This window comes from Scatophagus argus, chromosome 2, assembly GCF_020382885.2.
Source record: "Scatophagus argus isolate fScaArg1 chromosome 2, fScaArg1.pri, whole genome shotgun sequence".
Lineage (NCBI taxonomy): Eukaryota > Metazoa > Chordata > Actinopteri > Scatophagidae > Scatophagus > Scatophagus argus.
This window is the reverse complement of record NC_058494.1, coordinates 22,015,928-22,042,672: the sequence shown is the minus strand read 5'-3', so window position 1 is coordinate 22,042,672 and position 26,745 is coordinate 22,015,928. Positions and strand designations below refer to the sequence as shown.

Below are 26,745 nucleotides of genomic sequence, written 5' to 3'. Positions count from 1 at the left end.
GAGACTCCAGGAAACGGTTCAGAACTTAAAATCAATTCCTGTGACGAGAGAGAAAAGTTAATTAGTGACTTTCCTAGGAAACAGTCGTCCACAAAATATCCGCAAAGCTGCAGTTTAATAACAAATGGCAGCCGACAAAACAATCTGCTCAGATTGTTTGGTCGGCTGCTTTTTTTTTTTTCCCCAAGGGCAAGAATTAATTTTTGATCTCAATTTTAAAGCTAACACGGACAACGAAAAGACCTTAAATTGCTCCGAAAAATGAAAATTTCAACATCCTCAATTCCCCGACAAACTTGGCAAACTCCATCTGCTGAAGAAGACCTTGTGACTTGATTGAAAAGCTCCAAATCTTAAACTAAATAAAACTGAAATTGTTCTGTGATGCATCTGTGGTGTGAGGAGTGAGGTGCAGCTCATCTTGTCCAAACATCTTTTTTTTGGTCACATAGCATCTTTAATACCACCATTATAATAATTAGGATATCAAAAGTATCGAGTATACATACATCATTTGCATTGCGGTACACAAATCTGAGCTGATTTATGTTTTTTATATCTTTCATTCTTTGTTCTCAGGATCAACTTTTATTGTCTCGACATTGTGCTGATACATTGAATCGTCCTGAAGAACTTGACGCTATTTCAGGAAGGAGAACATTTAATTGGACATGTATTGTTAAGTAATATAAAAAGTTTTCGATATTTCCAAATGTAACTTGAATCCTATAGTCTACTACTTTCCAATACCAATAGTCAAGAATCTTTATATAAGCCAAACTAGAGTCCATGTCACCAAAATCAAAGTACTTCCTGTAGGTTTCTTCACCTACAGTGGTCGTGATATTCTGTAGTTTTTCTTCTCTTTTTTGCAGTAAAGTTCTTGAAGCTGTGGGAACAGTCTCTTGAAGCCATGCCTGTTTGTGTAACAGTCCCAGTAAATGGATTCTCAGGAGTCTGAAGGTGTGTGTGTGTGTGGGGGGGGGGTGTTTGTGTATATTGGTTGAGGGAATTGAGGGTCAAAATAGTGAAACACCTCACTTCCTCTCTCCTCCACCACCTCCACGGTCTCAGTCTGTGCCTGTCAGACGCTGGTGATGGAGGCCAGGCAATTCGATGACTTCTGGAGTTTCTCAGGCTGTGTGGTGGGGGGCTCTGGGATGGCGCGAAAGCTGAATGGCAGTCCCATACTACTGGTGCCAATGTGGCCGGGGCTCAGCGCTGGATTCTGCCGTCTATTGCTTTCCACAATGCTGGACGTGTTGGATGCAAGGCTTTCACGTGTCCTGCAGAAGAGACAACATGACATCAGGTGCTTGGTTTCAAAACACACTACGAATCAAAATACTAAATAAAAAATCTCATTGGATATAGCGTAAGAAGTGCTTGGCTAGAAAGAGGGATACTACTGAAATACATTTGAAACTACAGACTGAGGAGAAAAAGCTGAGAGTAAAAAATTTCAAAAAGCACAACAGCTTTTTTTTTAATGTCATTCATCGAAGAAAATACATAAAAATACATAGAAAAAAAACATAACTATATTAAAGCGGGTATAAAAAAAAGAGTTTAAATTTAAACCTTAACCATTTTAATAGCTGCTAATTAATTAATTCATATTAATATATTACATTATAAATATGTGGCAATAATTAAATTAAATAACTGGTAATGTTACACTATTTATTCCCTCTTCTGTGGGTTTACTGGGTGGGTTTGTAACAGGTAGGAGGGTTTAATGACAAATGGTATCGCGTTGCATTATGGGAAGGATCTTAGCTTAATCCATGCTGAGCAATAAAAGTCATGATATCTGCTGCTTAGCTTTTTATTCTTTTTTTTAATCCATCTCTCACCTTGGTGGAATAACCTTTCTATTAAGTAACTGCTAGATGGTTCACAAGTGATTCATGAATATTAAACTGCTGCACTGTAGCAGGAGAAGTAGTTTGCTAGCTGGTACATTTGCTTTGTCTGATAAAAAGACGTTGCAGTTGTTTATATAAAGTTGAAACTATCTCAAGCTAGTGCTTTTTTTTAATACATTTTTCATTTACTTGAGCTGTTTTTACATGCATAACATGTATTTATAAATTAGTTGCTTGTTACAACCACTACAGACTCATCTGAAGCTGAAACACACTCTGTTATTATCTTCTATTACAATCAGCTTCAAAGGTCGGAAGTTGTGTACTTCCAGTGACACTGCAGAGTCACATCTGTGTGATCCAAACCTGTGAACTGCCAAGTTAGTTAAAATACCATTAAAGTTATTCACACACCAGCCAACAGAATTAAATAAAATTAATACATTACTGGAACATTATAATGATACTGATAGCTTAGTGTGAAACTGGTGGTAGTGGTACATATTATGCAGACTTGCATTTTGGTAACGTAAGATGTAAATGTCAGAAATTGTGAATCAAATTCATTTAACTTGACAAGTTAAATGTGTGTTTTACACGTGATCAACTAACCATACATTGTGAGTGCGAGCACAACCCCACTGCACACCCCTTATTGACAACAAGCTTTGTTTAGTCTTGGGTGGATTCCACTTTCATAAATGTTACTACATTGTAGGCTGTTGTTACTCACATCACTGGAGCACAAAATCAGGAAAAAAGCAAACAAAAACAAAAAAAACATAGTCAATATAAATCTAGCATATAGATATGCAGTCAGTGTCCACTTTTTGGGTACAATTGTACAGTTCAGTGTGATCCAAAATCAATAATAAACACACAATTGAATTTACACATTTCTGACAACGTCACCACAAAAACAGAACTGTGTGACAGAGCTGTCGTATTGGAAATATTATGATTATTATTACTGAATTATACTGTACATGTGTACCTAATAAAGTGGACACTGACACCTCTCTATCATCCTTTTCTCAGTTTGGATGCAAAACCTGCTACCGTAGAGAGCGTATGATAACAAAAAAGATAATAACAGGATATATCATATGAATGAAGTTCCAGACTGTCATGTGTTGACAACTGAACAAAGTTCCTCCATGGAGGAAAACTGTGAGATACAACTGAGTGATCCAAACAAAGAAAGAAAGAAAAAGCTTTCTGTTTTGTGAAAATAAAAAAGGTTATTTGGCCTTAGATCATTCGCCATATCACCACCTCTCGTTCAGGTTTTGGTTATATTATGATACACAAAGATCGCATAAGGCAATATGTGGTTTGACACTAATGCAGACGTTATCTCTGGGTTCTACTTGAGTATACCTCCCACACTTTAACAATCGGAGAATAAAAGAACAATAAGACTGAGTAGTATTAGGTGATAACACACAAGCACAGTTCATTTTAGCACATACCTGGGAGAGTTGAATCCACTGTCCACTGTGACACTGCTGCTGTCCATGCTGTCCAAACGGGCAGAGTGGGCCGATTTCTGGCTGCTGCTGTTCTCCGTCTCCTTGGGGCTGAGTAAGGTCAGATTGGTCTCCAGTTTCCGCTGCAGATCATGGTCCTTCTCCCGTTCCAGGAGCCACTGCATGGTTCCCTCCCCACCACCACCACCACCACCACTGCCTCCACCTTTACCACCCCCCTCACCGTGATCTTTGTTGTCCTCTGCCTTTGCCAACTCTTTGTGCGAGTCCTCCTCTGCCTCTTCCTCATCATCTGATACATTATAATAGTCAAACGAGGCAGAGGGGACTGTTGGCTCTAAGCAGCCCTGTAAAACTGCAGGTGATGCTGAGGAACTGGCTGAATTGGAAGGCTGCTGGGGCTCAGGATTGTCTAGGGCCTCTGTTGATTTGGCATGTGAGGCTTTCCGCAATGTGCCGGACTTGGTGTAGCTGCTGTCCACATAGCCTGTGGACAAGGCATTGTGTGGAGGTTTGAACAAAGTGTCCTTGCTGAAGATCTCTTTCCTCTTTATCACCATACCACCTCCTCCCCCTCCAGGATCTACATTGTGTTGGTGTGGTGTCAAACGGGCATTTTGCGCTGGCTCTGGCGTCTGGCTTGGTGTCAGTCGCACTGAGCCATTCTGACCCTTTGCTGCCGACAAATCCTCCTTGTACTCCATCGTGTGAGGAGAGGTGAGGTGAGGAGTTTGGCGGTCAGCCGGAGAGCCCTTTCGGAGTCCCCCTGATGAGGTTAATGTGTCATATTCTGATTTTGCCTGAGGCGAAGGGGCAGTTAGGATTGTTTCATTTGACGTATTGCACTGGAAGTACTCATCTGTTGAGGGCTTAGGAGAAAGTCCCATTAGCTCATTGTATGTTGGCAAGCTGTCTCTGCTTTTGTTCCTCTCCATTGTATTCCGGATCCTTGACTCATCCAAACTCCCTTTCCCCAAATCAGGCACATTGAAATCAGAGTGGAACTTAGTAGCAGAGAACATGATCCTTGAGTAGTGGGAGGACTTCTGTGTGGCGCGCAGGGTGCCGTCATCAGTGTAGTAATGACTACGCTCCTCCAGACTAGGATCAAAATCTTCTGGTGCCCCCAGCGAAGGGCCCTTGAGGGAGTTGTCCATGGACCGAGAGCGTTCTTTAGCTTGATCTGACCTCTCATGACGTGACTTCCTGTCCTGATTGTGACTGTGACTTCTTTGCACTCTGGACTGGCAAGTTCCGCGTGATGGCTCAGGGAAGGGCATCTCTGTCCGTCTCTTAGCCAGCTCCCCAGACACGTCCCACTCAGGGGTAACTGGGCAGTACGATTCAGTAATGTTGGGGTTGCTATGAACCAGGTATGTTGCGCCTCCACTTCGCCTGCGTTCCAGGGTGTACATGGCCTCCCGAGGGGAGCGAACTAACGAGTGGCTAAAGAAGCGGTAATCCCTTTCCATGAACAAAAGGTCCCAGTTTGAACCCTCAGACGGGTCTCCCCTGGAGGTTCGGGGCTTGCTGTGTGAGCGGGACTTACCATGTGGGGCCCTCCGGTGTCCCCTTCCCCTCCTGCTGCGTGCACTGTGCTGGGCTGAAGATCCTGCCTTGTTCTTCTGTGAACGCTCTTCCTCAAGCCTCTTCATCACAGCCGTGTGCCTTGCCACATTCTCCACTGTTAGGTCAGGGTTGATTCGGCGAATGATCTCCATCTCCACCTCACGAGGAATTGGTGTGGTTGGCACATCCTCGTCACGAAGGGGCCACTCCTCTGGAGGGAACTGGGCTGAGAAGGTGGCGAGCTGCCTCATTTTGTCCTTCTTGAAACTCAGCCTGAAAAGCCTGAGACCAAACCTTTTGGATTGCTTCTCACCACTTCCGCCACCACCACTTCCTTCTTTCTTTTTGGTCAGAGTGTCAGTTTTATAAGGGAAAGAAGTGATGCTTTTGCTCTTATCAGCAGGATCTTGAGGTGGTGGCTGCTGGACAGGAGGCGAAGTGGGAAGAGGGGGATAAGGGTATGATGGCGGTTCTCCTCTGTGCTCCTTGGCTGAGGTGCTTGGTGGGGGTTCCCCGCTGCTGTGATCCTTGGGCTGCTTACTTTGATAAGAATCTCCCCTGTGCTCCTTTGGTGACTTACTCTGGAGCGCAGAGGTGTGAGCTCTGGACAGGTCTTCGCGATAGGAGTTGTATGAGTCATTGTGATTCTTACGAGGAGGCCTCTCTCTCAGGCAGCCCGGTGTGGATGGTGTGACGTTGCCAGACTGAGGCGAAGTGCATTGCTGAGGTTGCTGCTGCTGTTGTTGCAGCTGCTGCTGTGACTGTTGTGGTTGGCGCTCTGTCAGCCGATCATCCAGGTGATACCACTTGTTGTTGGTTCTGATGAGGGAAGGAGTAATAAAGTAGGTCTGGGGGGTGACAATGAAGTAGCCCTCTGGAGTTGGGTAGATTTTCCTCTCTCGCACCAGCATGTTTAAGGTATGTCGCAGAACCTCTGAGCTGGGTGTAGGCACACCTGCAGGAAACACAGATCAGGCAATGTTGAAGAAAGGTTATGTAAATTTCATTTCAAAAATGTTATTGTTATTACATTTTTTTTAATACAGGCCATTTTGAGGATCTTGTTGGGGCATGTGGACAATGTAGAGACTGCAAGATAGTCACAAAGAACACATTCTAGTTAAAACAAACAAAAAAATAAAAACTGAGATCTTTTGTTTTATACAATGTAAGGAATACTATCAGAAAATCGTGATGAGATCGCCAAAAAAAGGCTATTATGGACAGATGATTACAATATGGATATTGTAGATGTATTGTGTAATGTATATCTCCAAAAGTCAACTTAAAATGTTCATTATCTTTGGAAACATTAGGATCTCACTATATTGAAATTAAAATTATGTTGGCCTGAATTTTGCTCAAAACACAAAAAGACCCACTGGTTCACACATCAGAGTTTTCGTGGCTATATATTTGAATGTCCTTTTGTATTTTTACCATTTTTAATAATGAAATTAAATATTAAATTTATATTTTTTAAATCCTTTAAAAAATGATGAAAATGACCACAAGTCTTTCTGTTCATTCTTTACTCAAATCCACCATGACCTCAGCTCAAATAAATCCACATGCATTTTACTACTATAATAGTGATAACATGATACAATGGAAGATGTGTAAGTAAAAACAAATGGTATTTAAAATTCCATTTCCAGATGACTCCTGAGGGTATTTTAATCAAGATGCAAAACACTATCAGCTCAGGAGCTTACCTTTTAGAAATTACCAAATCAACATTGAACAACAACATTCATAACCTTTGTCTAGCAAGGCCTTGTGTTGCCCGACATTACATCAGCCCTGTGATAGCTTTTTACAGAAATGATGTAACATGGAAGTTCAACTCATTTCCATTGTATAGAAGTAAAGATGAATTTGGAAGACATGCTCCCCATTATATTTTACTGACAACATTACAACATTTAAAACCTTAAATCTTTTTTTTTTTTGTCAACATCAAGAGTAATCCTGAATTTAATTGTGTTACAGGCAATATTTAAGTAAAAATTAAAAATACTAAGCTATTAAAACATTACACATATTCAGACCATTAAAATAAACAACAATGTGGACATTTTGTCGGAGCATCAGAATAATTGAAAAACACTGAAAAACAGATGATAATTTTAAAAAAACCTGAAAAAGAGATCTTTGCTTTCCACAATTTATTACTAGAAAATGTTGGATTCTCAAGGAGACGATGATTTTCAACAACATAAAATCTGTTACTTCCACATTTTACTGAATTCAAGTTTATCGATTAATAATGGTGTTGTTGTTTTTTAAGTAAAAACTGGTTTAGTTTTTTCCAAATCACTTTAACATACTATCCAAATAAATCACATAAATCAATATGTATGTATGTGAAGAAAATAGGCTTATGAGTAAAAAAAAAATAGGAGAGGGTGATCTGAGCTGGAGATCTTTGTTGTGTTTCAGGACATCTGAGGCTTGCTTTAAGAATAACTGTAGATTTATTATTTCAGTTTGTCAAGAATAAAACGTGCACCATAATTTCCCAGAACCCAACATGATGTCTTCAAATGTCTCATTTTGTCAAATGCCAAAAGTATTCTGTTAGCCATCATACATGGCACCAGTGAATGTGTGGCATTTTTACTCAAAAAATGACTATCAAAACAATTATTGAAATAGCTGCTGATTGATTTTTAGTCGATCCTTTAGTCTTCAATCCAATAGTCTTATTGTTTCAGATCTACTCCTGTTGAAACATTATGAGTTTGTTTGCTAGATCTACCACGATGACATATCTCATTTGTCCGTTAATCAATGAACTCTCTGTTGAGGTGAGATCAGTGGATGCTTAACGCCTACATAGATCACTTTGCTCTTTGAATCTGGCTTTGAATCTGACACTTCAGGTGTGTAAATCGTTTTGGTGGAAAATTAGTGAGAGGATATTGATAAAGCAACAGATCAGAGGACAACAAACCAAGGTGTGACACATGAACAAAATGTATGTAATGACCATTTCCACCTTAGTATTTACAGTATTTATAAAAATCACTCTCTGCTTGCTTTAGTGGAGTCCCATTTTAAAAACAAGGTAAGAGGAGCGTACCTGGGAAGCTGGCAGTGAGGTGCTCCACCAGAGCCTCCTGGTTGACAGGCTTGTGGGCAGAGTTCATAGCAGAAATGGCCAGGCACAATATCTCCCCCAGCGGGATGAACTGTGACTGGCTGATAGGCGACATACTGATTGGAGACACGTCACCTGCAGGAGGAGGAGGCGGAGGAGGAGGCACAAGCACAACTGTTAGATCATGAATGAACAGCGGGCGCAGTGTGTGAAGCTATGATGTAATGGTCAAACAGCAGCAGCAGTTTGCATGCTGCCTGGAGCAGCTCCACCCCTCCTCTCTCTGTGCTTCCTTTAGCCTCTCTCTCTTTCTCATTCCTCCTGTTTTTTTGTAGCTTGGCAAAGCGTAGCCGTAGTGTGGGATCACCTGAGTCTTTTGCAACCTCGTTATTCAATTCAATCTCGCAAACAGAACGGGAAGCTTACACAACACTCGAGAATGTCAAGCCAGGCGTAATTGAAATCTAACATAATATAACTGACTTCAGCACCACATTGAGAGCTTACGCGCAGAAATTCTCGGTCGCCTTTGTTGAATTAAGCTGGCTTTGCTGTCAGCAGTAGTGAGTGGTGAGATCACCCTACAACCAGGCAGCCTGCTTTCAAGCCGCTCTGAGAGCAAACATCTGCCATGCTGGAACGCCGTAAAGCAACACACTGAATCCATCGCTGCAGCATCTGTGCAGTAGCTGACCCTGTCCCATGACCTAAATCTGGTAATTGATAGAAAATCACACAATGCGATGTCCAAAATGTATCATCAGAGCCTCTACATTTCATTTCTGTCCTCTAACGTTATGAATCCAGACAAACAACAGAATCAATGTAGCCTTATTGATCGCTGTTTTGAAGTTTTGCTACCATTCGCTGTCCACACTTCTTTTAGACGAGCTGAAATCTGTGCAGGGCCCTGCCTCCTCACCACACTCTGCTGAACGGTCAGTTAGGCAACACGATGACGTTATCTCTGCTTAGTATCACAGCCCCGTAAGCTTTATGTGGCTTTGCAAGGCTTTACTCCGTTTTTAGTAAACACGAAAAAAGCCGGATCTGCCAGGGAACTGGTCGAACGAAAAAATATCTAAATAAATAAATAAATGAATAAATAAAAATCGCCCTGTCCATCCTCTGCTTTTATAGAATTTTTTGCTGGGCATAAACACAGCAAATCTCTGAGAGGTGTGGGAATGAGGTTGTAGTATTTATATTTCACATCCGCAACAAGACATCAGAAAAATATACACATATTTATAATAAAAGGGACTGATTGGATCTGAGTTTCTTGGTAAGAACGTTAGTTTGTGATGTCCCAGAAGCCCTCGAATAAGCTCAAACAATAAAATATGAATCTGTCACAAAATGTGCCATGGAGGTGATGTAGCTGATGTAATTTACTACAATTTAGCAAAAATATTTTGCATTCCGAACAAAAATGGTACAAAACTGAGTAATGCACATTTTCTCATAGTGTTTTATCATTCTTTTGTTTAAATATAGGTCAGTGAATATGTGAAAACATGTAAGACAGGAAGTAAGACGGGTACAAAGATTTGGACCCACTGAGAGACAGCTAAATGAATGAGCCCACAGACGAGAGAAAGCTTTACATTAAATAATTCAAAATATTTCATCTTTTTCTTTGTTTCCATCCGACTTCCACCGATACATTAGAGAACTAAAAAGGGGAAATTATCAACATTTTCCTTCTTGTTAACATAAAAATATTGTCCACTTTGAACTCTGCCCTTTGCCCCCAAATCAAGCTGTGTGTTTGGTAACTCCGAGTAACTCTGAGGGTGGAGCTTCTGTTGGTGGGAGTGTCAGACTCACCTGGTGCACGATAACTTGGTGGGGACGGAGAGAAATGAGGAGGAGGAGGGGGAGGAAGATGCTGCTTCTGCACACGGATGTCTTTCTCGCTACGGGAGAGATTGTGCTCCAGCGGACGTTCTGTAAACTCCGAGCTGGGCCAGGCCCGCCGCAGATTGCTGCTGCGGTTCTTCTTCATTGTGACCCCTTTACCAGGTGGCCTTCACCCCCGGGGGCTTTTGGGATAAGTTGAAGGGGGGGTGGGGAGGGGGATAGGGTTGGAATGGAGGGAAGGGAAAGGAAGGAGGGAGGTGGGGGAGAGGGGGGAGGGAGGGGAGGGGGGAGGGATGTGCAGGGGGAGGTCAACCAACCTCAGGCTCAGTGCCTCCCCCGCATCAGTAAGAACGTCCCGCTAGAGCGATCACACACCAGACATGGCAGGAACCAGTGTGCACCTTCACACACATACACACGTCTCATTTACATCCACGAGAAAGCTACAAACGGCTGTGTTCGCACTGTGGGTGGTTGTCATCGGCTGCTGGGTTCTCCCAGGCTGATCTGGAGCGATGGCAGCGGTGGCGAAGGTGCAGGTGATTGCGCGAGGCATCACCCTTTCATCGGCATCAGTCCCAGCCACCATTTGTAGCATCCCCATTTGCATGCGTAGGGAGGCACATTACGTAGCCGCTCTGATGTGGGAGGAGGGAGCAGGAGAGAGGTGGGGGGGCAGGGGTAGAGATGAGGGAAATGGGGCATTGGAAGCAAGGAGGACGGTGAGGAGAAATTTCAGTGGAGGTTTTAGGATCCGCTTGTTCCGTTTGAGTGGAAGGCAACAGGGGAAAGAGGGGAGGGGATGGACGGATAGTCAGAGATTCAAAGCTTAAGAGGCCCAGTCTTCGACAATAGCTCAATTCACCACAGGAGTGCTCGGCCGATTCCCGGAAAACAAAAGAGCCCGCTTAAAAAAAGAGAGAAATAAAAGCTCCATTCACCCTAATGGGCAGTGAAACCTCAATAGTATGCCAAGCACCGGAGACGCCACGTTCACCTCCATCTTTATCCGATCAAGCACAAGACCCCATCGTCCTTTCGACAACAGCACACCAGGAGAGGGTGGGGAGAAAAAAATGGAGAGCATAGAAATAAATAAATAAATTCAAGAATAGATATCCACCGTGTCCTGCGATCCAACGGAAGAAGCTCCTGAGCCTATCGCCATAGCATCCATTCATTAACGGGGGATGCAAACTCCAGTCAACGGCAAATCTCTTTCAGCGCTAATGCTGCAGCTGCTCCCAGCACCTCCAGGAAGGGTGTGTGAGTATGTGTGTGAGTGTACATGTGTGTGTGTGTGTGTGTGTGTGTGTGACTGAGTGAGTGAGTGAGTGAGTGAGTGAGAGAGAGAGAGAGAGAGAGGGCGAGAGAAAGTGTGTATGCGCGCATCCGCCTGCTGCGCGCGATTCTGCGTGAGCATGCATGCGTCTGTGTCTGGGTGATTGAGGCTGAGGGGAGGGGAGGAGAGGATGCAAGAGAGCGCAAGAGGGAGAGAGGGAGAGGGAGTGAGAGGGGACATGCATAAGGCAGAGAGGAGAGCAAATATCAACAGCTTGAAACACACACAAGAAAAAAATAAAAATATTCAGCCTTCAGATGATGTCTGAGGCCTGAATTTCCACCCTCTCTTCCTCCCTCACCCTCTCTGTCTTACTAACTCTGCATGGTGAAGGATGCAGAGCCCCTTAAACCACCGCCCTTGCTCGTTTTTGGGGCTCACCTGACAGTAAGACCAAAGCTACAGACCTGACAGAACCCACAACCAAAGGGAATCATTTTGAAGGGGCTGATTTGTCCCTCCATCATCACTGCTTTCCACCAGTTGATTCAGTAACTACACTGTGTGGAGCTGTCAGTGGAAGAGAAAAACCCAAAAGCATTGCTTTAATCATGTCCAGAGTGGCAGCTCCTGCTAGTTGCAGACTCCTGCTGACTCACATGTGTGGAGTGTGAATGGACGGTTGGAGGGACAGAATAAGGGGCAAAGTGAGAGGGCAGGATGGGGCATGGGTGAAGGGGTGTGTGTGTGTGTGTGTGTGTGTGTGTGTGTATATAAAGGGGGGGGGGCAGTGTCACAACCAATCTGCTCCAGTTCACTGACACTAAAGAGAAAGAGGAGAGTAAGGGAAGGAGGGGTGAGGAGGAGGAGGAGGAGGGGGAGAGCGACACCACGCCAGCCATTTTATTTCTCAGTAGTGCTGCAACAGCCTTTGTTGCCATGACGACGCAAGCCGATGATCTCATAGCTGTTGCCATTGAGTGCTGTTCCCTTAAAGAGCCAGTTACTTAAGATAGAAGCAGACAGACGCTACATAGATGAGGACTGACTGTCATATGGAACAGAAATTACTGAGATCCTTCAGCACTTTCTGCTCTCTCAGGCATGTGTACACTTGTTGGCAGGAAAAACTAGCAGGTTGTTCTGATGAAAACACGCGTATCCACAGTGAGTATAATGACTTGAATTCTTGCTAGATATACAAATGAAATTTCTGCTGTCACCTGATGCGAAACAATTAGAATTGGATCGATTGGTTGATTAATTCGCCCCCAGAAAATCAGGCAAAAATTCTGATAATCAAAAATTGTTTAAGTCAGTTTTTTTTAAAGATTATTTTTGGGCGTTTCTGCTTTATTTTATATAGTGACGGCTGAAAAGACACTGGAAAGAGCAGCAGAGGGAGAGAGAGAGACATGGAGAAAAAGGACAGCCCAGGAAAATCGACTCAGGTATGTGCTCTACCAGGTGAGCTACCAAGGTGCTCCATTTTAGTCATTTTTCAAGCAAACATGCCTCATATTTAACATTCATCGAGCCAATATGAAGACAACTTGAATTTCAAAAGACTGTAAACCAAAATGCATTTTTTCACTATTTTCTCACATTTTGCAGATCAAAAGATGAATCGATTAACTGAGAAAATAATCTGAAAATAAGCTGATGATGAAAATAGTGTTTAGTTGCAACCCAAGAGATGACTTAAATGTTAATGTTACTGAGGCAGGACTTTGAAGGTTCACGGCCTTAGAGTCCATGAAAGCTAGTGAAAATTAACCATGAAATTTTAAAGTCACACAGCTGTTAAAGGCATAACTTGCAAGAACTTCTGTGAAAAACAGACACTACAGACTCATATAAAAAATAAACTCAATCATCACTTACGACCCACCAGAAGCGTGAGTATCTACAGAGAGCCTGCCCTCTGCCGGTATTTTCTTATTTTCTCAGTATTCGGCTGTGTTCGGGACTTTTCTGGGTGTCAGTAATTCTGGAGAAAGATTATTGATTGTTCACCCTTCACTGGAAGTAAGGAGTCTCGTTCCCTGGTTGCCAAATGTCAATAGTAGCAAGCTGATGTTTAGCACATATAAAGCTTATCACGCTCACCATCTTAGCTAATGTGTTAGCATGTCGACATTTGCTAAATTAGCACTAAAGACAGATGAGTTATTGAGATATGCAGATATACAGTCAAACCCAAAGTACTAAACAAATTACAGCTTGGTTGTAATTGTAATTTGTGGAGGTTGTACAGCTTGATGGTGGTGAAATGGATCATCCACAATCCAGCCATTACGTATCAACACATTCCTCTTTGAACCACTAATGTCTGTACTGATGTTGCATTGTGTTTAAACGAACACATCAGCGACGGGTCATTACTATCCGACTGTTTATACAGAAGTCCTAAGCTGTCAGACAGCAATTTGTGACCTGTTACAACTTCACCCAGCTTCCTCACAAACAAGACCATTTCTGCCAGTGGTCTGCCCTCCAGTGGAACATTTATGACAACACACATCTCTTCAAAGTAAGCTCTCTTGGCACGACACTGGTAAAAGAGACAAAAACGTTTTTTTGCCGCAACAGGCTACATAACACATCCTGATCTGACATTAAGATATACGGCAACAAATCGGTCTGCTGCGTTAAACATTTCCCCCAATTCTCCACTGGGACCCTCCCTTTCCTTCCAGTGGAGACCTGGGCTGTAGCAGGGAAAGCAGTGCAATAGTGCTTTCCTGAACAAATGCTCCACTTTTCCTTCCTTAAGGGGACACACTCCTCCCAGTCCATTGTTTACAGCCTGCTAACGGATACAAAGTCCCTGCGTTAATCAGATTGAATTGTCAGTTTTAAATACTTTGTTTCCACACAGCTGAAAATCCACAACTTTTGCCTAAACGTATTAATCAGCTACTTTTCGGCTCTCGGGACTAATCAAACATTCCCAGGCAGTTTGGGAGATAATCTGCATTATGTGAACATGTAGCACTCATAATGCACTATATGTTTAAAAAGCCTTCAGCCTTCTAAGGCTTAGCAACGTAGTGCAGTCTGTTAATTATTTTTTTGAATGATGGGACATTTTAATTCATTAATGTTTCCCTGCAGCCATAATTATGTTTGAACAAACACATACCACAGGTGGTGTCATTTGTGTCAGGCATGTCCATAAAAAAGGACACAAAAAACACGTTTTCCTTTTTGATTACTATTTATTTATAGCCATCTTAATGAAAGACAATATCGTCTAGTACGCGCTACTCAAAATGTTGACCTTCCACACACGTAGTTAATGAACAGCCCATTTTGTCTGAACTTTGTTTGAACTTGTCTCACAAACTGAAGTCTTGACAATTCGGCTAAGAAAGTAAGTCAAACAGAAACTTGCAGCTCATACTAGAAAATCAATACTGCGGTGGATTTCATCTGTATACTGTTTCCGTTACTCATTCAGCACATTCTCCATGAGAATTAACAACAACACATTAAGATTCAAGTCCACCAAAGCTAACTGACTTATAGAAAAGCTTTGCACGTTAGAGGTGATCTCAAAGAGTTGAATTCACATCAGTTTACTATTAAACTAAGCGTCGATTGCTGTCCGATAAAGTAGTGACCGTGAGAATGCTACACCCCACCCCCTGCACTGTCCAGTCCCATTCTGAGCTGATTTCCAAGTTGATATCCTAGACTACAGTTTCATTGGTGAAATATCTATATCACACAAAAACTATATCAGTATCTAATCTGCATGAGGACCAACAGCATATAAGCTCTGTTGATTTTGGCATTATGGAGTCTGGTGAGTTATTAGCCATAAGGCAAACATTCCACAGCTTATCTGTGTTTGCCTCAGTGAAGCTACGAGTGAAGCTACGTCACTTAGTCAGACAGTCGCACACACATGCACAAAAGCATCACAAAATCACAACCTATCTTAAGATTAACTATAAGAGACCTGAATATATTGAAGCTTTCTGATTCAATTCAATGAATGTTTACCACTGAAAGAGTTGCTAAACACAAAGAGCTGCAGAAGTGTTTGAACATCCACCACCACAGTTTCAAACGTCTGGTCAGCAATTTTACCCTACAGAAGGTGTCACAAGTTCAGTTTTCCTTTGAATTGAAGGTATATCTAAAATTTGCAGGTACTTCAACACCAGCGCACACTACAAGGATTTCTTTAGGAAACTGTTACCAAACAGCAATCAAACAGCACCAAACAGCAATCTCCATTACACTATGTGCAGATTAGATACTGATACAGTTTTTGTGTGCGAGCCAGGCCTCATCCCAAAGGTGTTGGATGGGGTTGAGGTCAGGACTCTGTGTGGGTCAGTCAAGTTCTTCCACACCAAACTCATTAAACCATGTCTTTATGGAGCTTTGCTTTGTGCACTGGGGCACAGTCATGCTGGAATAGAAAAGGGCCTTCAACAACCTGCCACAAAGTTGGAAGCATAGCATTGTCCAAAATGTCTTGGTGTGCTGAAGCATTAAGACTTCCCTTCACTGGAAGTAAGGGTCCGAGCCCAACCCCTTAAGCTGTGTCTGGATACTTTTGACTATATTATGTACATGCTCCACTAAACCAGATCCATTGTTTGCCTGCTAGCTGCTAACTTTATATGTTTTATTGCTAGCTAGGCAGTATATAGTCAGCTTATTAGAACTTTTTCACTGAAAACAGCTGCCAAACCGAAACAGTAAAGCTGTGGGCTCTAAAAACAAAACGACAAGCAGAAAGATGCTTAAATGAAAGGAAGGGTACATTTTGGTGACAATTGTCTGGTTTGTCACTGGCAGTAACACCTTTCAAGGTACTCATTTGACCCACCATTAATGTAAAAATACTGATGAATGCAGCTTTAAACATACAGACTTTGCTGAGTGAGATAGCACCACTGCTTCTTTCTCCTGACAGCTCATGTTGTGTATAATAGTGTATTACTATTTCCCCCTCTTATAAAACACAAAATAAACAGTATTTTACTTTTATCCCTTCAAACTGCCTGAAGGATGCACCACATAAGCTCATATTACTGGTGCATTTAGTAATGTAAAAGGTGTCTGTCAGCTTCAAACTATGATCAATATGAGAAATTTATCACAGTTTGATGTTGCTCGCCGATGGACTCGGTAATCTAAACTGAGGCTCTATTATGAAAAAGACATAAATAAGGTGATCTATGACATGCTGAGGGCAAGGTTGTAAAGGCTGCACGATGGGCGCAACGGTTAACAATACCGCAAGTGATATGAACCTGTCCCAGCACATACATGAGTTATAGCCTTGTCAGAAGAAGATGAGTATGAGTGTGGGAATGCTGAACTGGAGAAAAACTAAGTCATGGCTCTTTTATGTGAATGAGTAAGTCTACATAATATGAAGCAGGCCGAGGTTATAAGGTGAGATGCTGCCTTAACTGCTCTCATCAGACTAGCTTCGACTAGTTTCATGCAACCTGCCAGAGGAACTGTTGAGTCACAGAGGGAGTAGACAACAGCACATAGCAACCTCAGGGAAAACTATTTCAATTAAAAAAAAAAATTACTAATTACAAAAAAAGGACCAAATCAGCAGCATTAGCCAGTTATTAAAGAGGTGTTGAAATCAGCAGAGCTCTGAAGAGATGCAAATTCAAAGTAAATCTGTCAGATAGGAATTCATATGATCAAATGTAACAACAGTCAACATATGACAAGCACTGAGAAGCGGCAGGGAAAAAAGAGAAACATTGGAAACTAACCAAAAGGGGAGTAACAGACTGCTTTCAGGGTCTCTTGGGACACATCCAAAGTCTTGAGTCAATCAAGAAAAAGTCCACATCTCAAGTCTTATAAAACCAAATCTAAATCCCTGATTTTGCCATCTTGTAGAGTAGGACATGTTTTTACAAATCCTGTACCTATCACCCTCACGAAGACCCTGCAATGAAAGGCACTGATGAAATGAAGAAGAATTGTCCAATTGTTGAGCTAGCATTGAGGAACTCTTTTCTCTACTTTTGGTTCTTTGTTGGTTGGCTGGTGGAGTAACGACAACAAAACAAATCTCAACACAAGTCTCAAGTCCTTGAGGGCACACCCAAGTCAAGTCACAAGTCTTTGTAAGTAAGCTGCGAGACTTCCATCTCTGAGTGCTGAACGCTAAACACAGTTTCATCAATCTAACCATCAGCAATTTCCTTAACTATTCAGGTAGCTCATTTAGCTTTATCAAGATGGAGATAAAGATTTACAAATGAGAACCCAGAGCTAAAGGCAATAGTCATCACTAATACAGTCACTTAATTAAAACGTCCGCAATTACTACTAAAATGTCAGTAAACAGAAGGCGTTAGTGCCTCTAACTTGAGTCTGTCAAGCAGTTCATTCTTGAAGGAAGGTGCAGAATACCTGTAACCAGGTGCACAGCTATGCAAGGCCTCCCTGATGCAGTTTCATTCAGTTTTGTCAGTTTTGTGATTTAAGGGGTCAATTCATTGCAAAATTTGCAACTACTTACCTGAAGTGGTGTCTGTCCATTCTAGACTGTTTCAGTGTGAGCTGCCGAGTTTTGAAGATGCCAGCTGTTGAGATGCCTGCCCTCTCTCGATAAACAATGGAAATAGATGAGACTTTGCCTGCGATGCTTAAAGTGTCAAAAAAAATAAATAAATTTGAAAATCTCAACAGCAACATCTCTTTTCCAGAAATCATCACCCGGTTATTCAAGATAACCCACAGACGTTGCTGTGAGCAGCTCCATGTCAGAACTGAAGTGTCACCATATGGAAGAAAACGTGCAACTCGAGGGTGAGAAGCTCGTGAGATGTAAACATTAAATCCTCCTCAGCTGAGCTGTAACGTTAGCTAGTTTACTTAGCTTGCCTCATCCATGAGTAGATGCTCACAGTTTTTCTTATGTATTTTTTCAGAATAACATCTTCAAAACTCAGCAAGTCACACCAAAACCATAAAGAGCACAACAGGTTGGAGGAAAAAGAAATCTGTATTTTTGATTTAGGGGTGAAATGTCCCTTTAAGACTGAGGTCTGCAGCTCTAGGCAGACATACACACTATAAGGGAAAAAAACTGCCAAGTGGCATACAAGTAAATACGGCAGACAGGAGTTAAAAGTTTAAATTGGTTGGAGGCCAGTTTTCACAACGTGTTGCCACTGCATCTTACACCGCTCGTTAACACTCTTGTAAATGCTTGCGTTTATTGCTGTGGTGTGCTATTATTATTATTTTTTTTAAAAAAAGATACTTCTTGGTAACTGGTGGGTGAGTCTGCTGCTTGTTTTTTTTTGGGGGGGGGGCATGCTGCAAACCCACCTTCCCCTTACAAGGACAAGAGAAAACATTGTTTCCAAAACAATATGAATAAGAACGACAGCAACTGAAGTGAGCAGAAACCTACCACTATTTCACACCTGTGCATGTATCTTTACGCTTTCTGCCACTACTAACCCACCTATGCAGTCGATGTCAAAGCCCTGTGGTGGTTTTAGGGTCCGCCTGGTCCATCCGTTCCTGAGGACTTGAAGATGAACTTCTTTCCCCTGGATCAGCAGCACACGCTCATCTATCCAGCCGAGGAAGAAGATCTCGGACAGGGCGTGCGTCAGCGCCTTGTTCCAGAAATGCTGCATGTTTGCGGCTTTGAAATGAGCGAACACCTCGTAGCCGCTGTGATGCTGTAACTTCACTGGAGGCACGGCCGGTGATGATGAATCCTCTTTATCTTCTTCTGGGCAAACCTGCGACAGGACCAGAGCCAGAGAGTGCGGAGCGACCTGAAGGAACTTCTCCATGTCTGCTTCAGGCAAGTTTAACTTTGAGCCGCATAGAAATCAAAGAAAACTGTAGTTTAATCAACTGTTCAGACCACGTAGTGTTACGTTTCTGTCCAAAAAGTGCTTGATAATCTCAGCTGTGTTTAATATACTGCAGGAATGAAGTGCTGGGTGAAAGTAAACCACGCTGCGCCGATCTCGTCGCCTGCAAGACGACGCTGGAAAAATGCAGGTGCTCCATGTAAAATCAGGCAAATCTGCAACCTGACACGACGCGCACTCAACTGTCAAAGAGTATTAGGGCCTATTTTCAGCCACAAAAGAGGCGAGGACTTGTGCTGCGTTCAAGTGCTACTCGTAAACTCCTGCTTTCCACTTTGGAATTCCGCCAAAGTGTTTTTTTTTTCTCCCCCTCATTGAAATTGTTTACCAGTCTTACCAGTTAGTAAAGTAAAGTATAATCCTCCAAGTGCCAAAAATAAGTGTGGAAAGGATCTGACTCAACAACTTACTAATATAATATGACACCAAAATATTCAGAGAAAAAGCAACACCTGAAGGATTCAATAGAATATGAATTCAGCTGCCATCAAGACTGATCACTGACCATCAAATGCCTCACCCTGAGATGAGGGCCGCGTGTTTGTATTATTTATCATATATATATTTAGAGGTGCTGATATTTTATCCGCTTCATTGTTGATTCAACACCATCAAATAAATTCCAGGAAAGTAGCGACCTTAAAATACTTGTGTTTATTGCCAGACTGCTGCACTTAATTACATTGCAGTGTACAAGGGTATCTCAAGTATTTGCTGATTATTAATTGGTGTAAGTCAAAAGGGCATAAAGGTGTTTTAATATACACACAGTTCTGTGTGAGCTCATTAGCACCTTCAACTGGAGCTGTGCAGATCATCTCCCGTGTAATGGACACTTCATTTTAGTGCTATAGCAATTTATTGAAGCACCAATTATTTTGATGATTAATGAGTGATTTATCAAACCTGTGATAAGTAATTTTTTCGGGGTTTTGCAGAAATCGCACAATTTGAAAGCTAGAGGTAGTTAAATCTGAAAAATGTTGTTATAGTGGGAAAATCTATAGTTAAATATATTACCATAGTAACCAGTGTTAAGAATATTTAAGCAGATGTTGTGCTTGTATCCTCAGGTGGCAGGTGAAATTTAATAAATCAACATTTAATCTAGAGGTATATGACACCTGCTGTATGTAGGGGTCATATAGCCGTGAGCATTTGTATTCGGTACATCTGACGGGTTGTAAGTGGCCTGTTGTTTGTGAAAGTTAGTTTAGGTGAAGTGCGCCTGTGCTGGCAGCAAGAAAACCCGAGGCCCAGTTTTATTTGGCGTAGGGCCTCAGGATCTGGTGGCCCAGTTCTTCTCACCTCCAGGCGTGCCAAATCTGAAGTAATCCTGTCTGTTAACGCTCAAGAAAGTGTACATGATTCTTTACTGGGTTTCTACAGGTTAGAATGGAATAAAGCTGACAATACTTAATGAGAATGTGAGTACTTTATATTAATATATCTGTGGAGACTGATGATCTTTACTACTGTTGCAGTATAAGAGCCAAAACACAAAAACAAAAAACAAACAAAAAAACCCCAAAAAACTCCACTGTGTTACAACAGAAAACAATGAAAAGTGGTCTTTATTATACACCAACCTCGCAGTGTTTGCTTACAAAATAGCGATACCACAAAAAAGCCCAAAAGTGACATTCACAGCAAAATGTTGTATATTTTTAGAATTTAAAAACTGAATTATAAAATATCAATGAAATATTTTAACAGCAGGTGATTTTGGCCAATATGCTGTAAATACAGCACAGAGGCTACTCACACACCACCAGGGACCTGGATTAGTTCACAATCCAATTGTGCTTTGTTATAATTCACTCAAAGCTGGTGGCTACATTTAAAAGTCCCACTCTGTTACAGTTGACTGGAAGTGACTTTTAAAGAGAAGTTAAAGACTGTAACTATGAAATGAATGTGAACAGGCATCCAATTTGCCATTTTATCTTTAAAACCACTAAAAGTACACAAACTACTGGCAAATGTGAAATGTAAAGCTTAGTTTCTGAAAGAGTTACTCATTAAAAGGTTTCTAATAACAGCATCTCGCAAGTGGGCTGGCTTTAGTCATGCATGCAGTGAGGCCTGACCCCCTCACTAATTGACAGGCAACAGCTCATTCAAAGAAACACACATTTAGAAAAGGTAAACATTTCAAGAAATGCCCAGCTTGAAAAGCAAGAAAAATAAGATACATTACTGGATGCACCAACTTTGCAACACAACATTGTCCTTTAATATTCCTACAGAGTGAAAGTCTGGCATTCATTATGTCAGATGTCACTACACTCCCTCAACAGTGAAAAAGATGTTAGAAAAAAAGAGAAAAGAAAGATTAGAAAAAAGGAGGCACAGAAATCACACACGATATTTTTGTCTTGCTTAGACAAACAGCAGACACATAATAATGTTGACGCTGGCCTGTGGGAAGACCATCTATGGCTTCATGATTAAAGATGTATACAAGGTTAAACTGGCTCCCAATATTTTTCCCTGAAATGTACATAGTGTACACAGCAAAGAGGCATGTACCGTTACCAAACTGTGACCGTGGAGTGACAAACCTGACTGCATTTTTTTTTAGAATCATGATTTTTTTTATACATATTTTTGTGTTTCTGAACACAAAATAGTTTTCCTTAAAATGCCAAACTTGTGAAATGTGAACTTATTATCACATGTGCTCTCCTAAAAAAAATGTTAGTTGTGGTTTGAAGAGATCAGTCAGAAAGTGTAAACTAAAATAATTCACAGACACCACCTTGTACACATCCTCCAGCCTTTACCCTGCAGACAAAGGCTGCGGTCTTCTGCAGCAGAGACGACATCATCGGGTGAAATACATCTCTTTGGTCAGCATTGACACAATGCATGGGATTTGTTTCTTTGCATGAAAGCCTGGTGAATTGGAGACAGACTCAAACTCTACTGCCACCTTGTGGTTCACTCGTGTCAAGATGTGCTGAAGCTCCAATTCTTTTCCATATTTGCTCAGCAGATCACACAGGGACTGGATGAACCAGGACCCGGTCATAGTATTCCTCCAAGAGTAGTAGCCTGTAGACAGACGAGTGACAGAAAAAAAAGGATGTCTCATCAGAATGATTTAAAAAAGGAACAATAAGTGTACAAAATAACTCATGGTTGTGTATTAACCTGGGGCTGTGGAGAAAGCATAGAGGAAGTCAGCTTCCACAGGAATCTTAGTAGTCTCTTCTCCACTGTCGGTTTCAATGCCTGCATCCAGTTCAGTGCCTCTGCAAGCCTAACACAAACACAGACAAAACAAGACCTGGTTACAGCATGCTAAGTTAGCGCATGAGGGAGCAAAAAGAAAAAAAAAAGACAAACTGTTATGATACCTGGATGAAGAAGAGTTTGGGTTTTCCCACCAGTGTTTTGCAGCGATCGCCTCGAAAAAGTGTTGTTAGGTACTTAAGCTCTATTGAGCCATCCGTACCAAAGAACACACCTTCATCTCCATGACTCAACAGAACACAGACGAATGAGGCGTAGCAGCTGTGATCTTCCTTTGACACTGCAAAAATAGGCAAATTTGTACACGATGAAACAGAAGACAGCACAAGGACGAAGCACACATGTTGAGGTACTTTCTGGAGTAGCTTTTGAGGTAGTTTAGTATGAAGTCAGAATCAAACTTACCACAAGTTAAAACCCGTTTCATCTGCTCGACTGACTGGTCGTTGTAAATCTTCACTTCATAACCCAACTTCTTAAACACTTTTATCGCGTTGGCTGCATCCACATCGGTACCATTTCGTTGATTCATGCCTTTAAAAACATCACAAACAAATTTGTTCTGGTTACACGAAGAGCAAAGAAAAGCAGATCCTTACATTTAAGAAGCTGGAACAGGCAAATATCTGACAAATGGTTAATCAATAATCAAAACAGTTGGGATAAATGGACTACAGGTGGCACATGAGGCAGTAGGTATGATGTAGAATCTCTGTCAGCAGCAAGTGTTAAAGATGCTGTGATAAGCTTTAATTTTATAACATTACAGCTTGTAAGTTTTCGCAAAGACACAACAAGACCTTTTCTATCAGTCATGTCATGCAAGGTGTAAAATGTATTATTAACCTGCATTATTTATGATGCTGATGGGGCACATAGAGTCAGATCAACATAAGGCAGCATTTGACGTTTTGTGTGCTGAATTGTGAAGAGAAAACCTCACCCAACCTGCACAGACCGATACTGCGAAGGTGTGGTATTCAAGCGCACCCATTCTTAACAGTAAATGATGCCTGGTTACCTCACATAAGCTTCACTTATCTTCCACATGTCTTCATCCTAATCAGCCAGAAAAAGTGAGAACACCTACACAGGTGCAAATAATAAAATGACTAAAGGCTAAATTCCATTAGCAGGTAAGTTTGCTCTTTTGAAGACTGTTTAGTACACCTCATCGTACTGCGTCTTGATCTCACTTTTAACTACAGCATAACGTTGCTACTTCTAAACAAAACTGAGCAGGCACAACTATGTTTTCTGCTGTCAGACTACAACATGAATGAATCCCTCTGTGGATTGTTAGCTACAGTAAGTGCTGTCTGCTCTACTCGTAAAACTGAGGCTGTGGACCACAACAAGCCTACTGACTTTTCTAGAAAATCTTATTGGCTCTTGTCCAAAATGCTGCAATTTTCTTGAAACTGTGGGTTTTTTTTCCCCGAGTTGCATCTAAGTGTGCACAAATATTGTGCAATGGGAATCTTTTCATTGTTGAACACCTGTAAATAATCAAACTTACTTGGGAATGCGGGATTAACCACTCATTTGATGTACTTGCTCATGGAACGTTATGCTGTTTGCGAACCAAGCAGTCAGTCGTGTGTACTCAGTCCTGCCAGACAGGTTTGTCGAACACAAGTCTGACAGCAATATAAGATGATTATACATCTGCTCTGGTGCTCTGTAAGAGCAGACTGCAAGCAGCATGGCCTTCTCAGCCAGATAATAAAGGCTCTTTCAGTAACAGCAGACACTGCTCTTCAGATTTTCAGATTTACATTGCACAGTGTCCCTAAAGGGTAGGCTACGACTAAGGTCAACTCAAGGTTTCGAGTTTCATAGAGTTCTTCACCCATTGTAGACATCAGGCCTTTATATCCTCAGAGAGGCCAGTGCAGGATAAATATTCCCCCATAGATCCTTCAGGGCCAGATATGGTCATGCTTCACGAAATGATTATGAATACCCAAAGGACAGACATGACAGAGGCTGTAATGGCTGCCTTTGATGTATCCTGACTCCCTAAAGCAAGACTATGAGACATTCCTTCCTGCCGTTAAATTAATGCAGAGTAAGAGGAAATAATCAAACCACAGTAACCATATGATGTATGCCAAATCATACGACAAGTCATGCACTTCAACCACTACAGTTTGCACTAACAGCACTAACAGTTACTGAATCGCGTTGTATTATCAAAAGCAACAATAATTTATCTCATTCTCTCTAAAGCCAACATAAAGGTCTGCCACAGAGCTAACTTCAACATCTAATTAACTGGCATGGGATGCTGTTCGATGGTATCCGTAGCAACAAGTATAAATTGGCTCCCTTAGCACACCTCTGATCTAATGAATGTGTGGATGCAAGATGACCGACCTGCTTTGTTGTGCACTGAGATGGTAGTAAAGCCCCAATTTTACTGTGACCTCCACAAAACGGCAACTTTTTGCTCTCCCAGACCAAGATGTCTGTTTTGGTATTAAGACCCTTCATAGAGCTCACACAACTCCAGACCAAATATCATTGGTTCTGCCGTATACAACACGTTGGAGCAAACCCCAACCCTTCACAGAAGAGGCATCACAATGCCCTTTACCTTTACAATTCCAGGAAGGAATCCCCTCCTCCAGCTTTTCTCTCGGGAATGTCCTCTCACAAAATTAATTTAACATCAGTGGGGGGCCTATTAGAGAAACTTGTGTAAGCCAAGGGTCTGGATACACTATATGTATGATACTATATGTGAATACCGCAGGCACCTCTCCAGCCAGCTAACCTCTTTATAAAAGTTTTAAGGGTGGACATCTGATCCACCTGTCCATTTAACCTTGGACTAACTTGTAGGTTCAGTCTAAATTAACTAACCATTTCAAAATGACATTTTCTGGAGTGCCAGTGTGCCTTTTTCTGGACTGACAGAAAATAAGCCTGAACCCAACAAAGTAGCTGAATATATCAAAGGGGTACTACAGGTAATTATGTTATTTATCTTATAACAGTCACTATAAATTACTTTTTGCCTTCCCATGAGATTACTGTGTAGATGCTTGTTATTTTAAACATGTCCGACTAATAATGTGTTCTTGACTTTCAGCACTGCGAAAACAAAAACGATCACATCTAAACCTGTGATAAAATGTATTCACAGCAGCTTCACTCTTAACATGCTCGTGGTCAAAACTAATTGACCAAAAGACCATAATAAATACCTGTTCTTCTGTCAAAGTTCTTGTTGTTGATGATGATGCACTGGCCGATGCTCGGGAAGTTTAGGCTGTATCGGAAGCTGTAGGAGTTGGACTTGGCATCCACGTCCATCTGGGTGGACGCAGACACAGACGCCTGCGACCTGAGGGACAACAAACCACAACTCGGTTTGTAATTCATATGTGAGATAACGATGTAAGTAGAAAGAGCTATTGTAGGTTGAGGTGGAAGTAAACCTGGAAGTTACAGATCTGCTTATTAGTGCTTCGAATAACTCAGTGCTTAAAAACAGTTTACAGAAGTACAATTGCTAGCTAACGTTAATGTATAATGGCTAGCGGGTGAAATATGCTAGTAACAGGGAAGACAGCGATCTTTGAACTAAGATTAATAGCTTCCTCGTCGCTGCCTGGACAACAATGAGCTGCTGTAGATGGAGATCGCTTAGTAGCTACCGGTAAATAAGCCGTGACTCACTCTTGTCCATCGCCTCTCCTTGCGTCTGTGGAGTCTTCTCCAGCTCCAGGGTAATTTGCCGACATATTTGTGGCTTAAGTAAATCTGAACCACGCAGCAAACAGTGAAGTTACACACTCTGTATGATAAACAGCAAGCTAAGCTGGCAGCTAATGCTAATGTGCAGAGACGAGTACGGACACTGAACGTAAGTCAGCTAGCTGCGCCAGGCCAGTAAACAAAGATGCTGATGTCATGCGGAGAGGCGCTTGTTTCATACTCCGTCGCATACCGTGTGAGCGGCGAGTCAACGTACGACCTCCCCTGATGGGGGCCGCATCAAGGTTTTTAAAAATGCTGAACAGACACAAAATGAAGTTATTTGGGTTTTTATATTGTATTCATTAAATTAACTAAAATAACACATTTTCCAACGACTCCACATTGCCCCGCCCCTCATATTACCGACTGGGGCCACTGGCGGTGTGCTTGCTGGCTCATTTATTGTTAGGCCTCAATTGCCCCAATCAAATACCAGGATTTTTTTTTCTTGTATTGCCGCGTTAAAATTTCCTAAATACATCTTACACCTCATAGATTTAGCCAAACATTTCAATCAGTAAAGAGAATATTCAATACAATATGACTTTTGTCAGATTAGATCACTATTTGAGTTCGTGGATTAAGTATTACTAAAATGTTTCTGTGGTTGGGTTCACTACCATAAACAGATGAGAATAAATGCGCA

At 41.8% G+C, this 26,745-nt stretch overlaps 3 protein-coding genes across 3 annotated transcripts; all 3 read right to left on the bottom strand.

The window, feature by feature from the left end:
• Positions 1-434: 434 nt before the first annotated feature.
• Positions 435-11,759, bottom strand: stox2a (storkhead box 2a). Its single transcript, XM_046418657.1, has 4 exons — positions 9,861-11,759; positions 8,013-8,165; positions 3,341-5,882; positions 435-1,286 (listed from the first exon to the last, which is right to left on the bottom strand). The coding sequence occupies exons 1-4, from the start codon at positions 10,036-10,038 to the stop codon at positions 1,085-1,087; spliced, it is 3,075 nt and encodes a 1,024-aa protein (XP_046274613.1). The 5' UTR covers positions 10,039-11,759; the 3' UTR covers positions 435-1,084.
• Positions 11,760-15,618: 3,859 nt separating this feature from the next.
• Positions 15,619-19,319, bottom strand: LOC124049224 (storkhead-box protein 1-like). Its single transcript, XM_046370571.1, has 2 exons — positions 18,650-19,319; positions 15,619-17,821 (listed from the first exon to the last, which is right to left on the bottom strand). The coding sequence occupies exons 1-2, from the start codon at positions 18,987-18,989 to the stop codon at positions 17,727-17,729; spliced, it is 435 nt and encodes a 144-aa protein (XP_046226527.1). The 5' UTR covers positions 18,990-19,319; the 3' UTR covers positions 15,619-17,726.
• Positions 19,320-20,629: 1,310 nt separating this feature from the next.
• casp3a (caspase 3, apoptosis-related cysteine peptidase a) lies at positions 20,630-26,389 on the bottom strand. The gene is made up of 6 exons (XM_046370549.1): positions 26,019-26,389; positions 25,544-25,683; positions 22,737-22,865; positions 22,436-22,611; positions 22,230-22,338; positions 20,630-22,130 (listed from the first exon to the last, which is right to left on the bottom strand). The coding sequence occupies exons 1-6, from the start codon at positions 26,081-26,083 to the stop codon at positions 21,901-21,903; spliced, it is 849 nt and encodes a 282-aa protein (XP_046226505.1). The 5' UTR covers positions 26,084-26,389; the 3' UTR covers positions 20,630-21,900.
• Between the last annotated feature and the right edge of the window lie 356 nt (positions 26,390-26,745).

Excerpts from the sequence above, each read along its gene's own strand:
- stox2a (XM_046418657.1), bottom strand. The coding sequence starts at position 10,038 with ATGAAGAAGAACCGCAGCAGCAATCTGCGGCGGGCCTGGCCCAGCTCG. Across the intron at positions 8,166-9,860 it reads ACCAAGTTATCGTGCACCAG|GTGACGTGTCTCCAATCAGT; the intron begins GTGAGTCTGACA and ends CTCCTCCTGCAG. Across the intron at positions 5,883-8,012 it reads CCTCACTGCCAGCTTCCCAG|GTGTGCCTACACCCAGCTCA; the intron begins GTACGCTCCTCT and ends TGTTTCCTGCAG.
- LOC124049224 (XM_046370571.1), bottom strand. The coding sequence starts at position 18,989 with ATGGAGAAGTTCCTTCAGGTCGCTCCGCACTCTCTGGCTCTGGTCCTG. Across the intron at positions 17,822-18,649 it reads CTTTGACATCGACTGCATAG|CATCGCAGGCAAAGTCTCAT; the intron begins GTGGGTTAGTAG and ends TGACACTTTAAG.
- casp3a (XM_046370549.1), bottom strand. The coding sequence starts at position 26,083 with ATGTCGGCAAATTACCCTGGAGCTGGAGAAGACTCCACAGACGCAAGG. Across the intron at positions 22,612-22,736 it reads GAAACGGGTTTTAACTTGTG|TGTCAAAGGAAGATCACAGC; the intron begins GTAAGTTTGATT and ends CTATTTTTGCAG. Across the intron at positions 22,339-22,435 it reads CCAAACTCTTCTTCATCCAG|GCTTGCAGAGGCACTGAACT; the intron begins GTATCATAACAG and ends TGTTTGTGTTAG.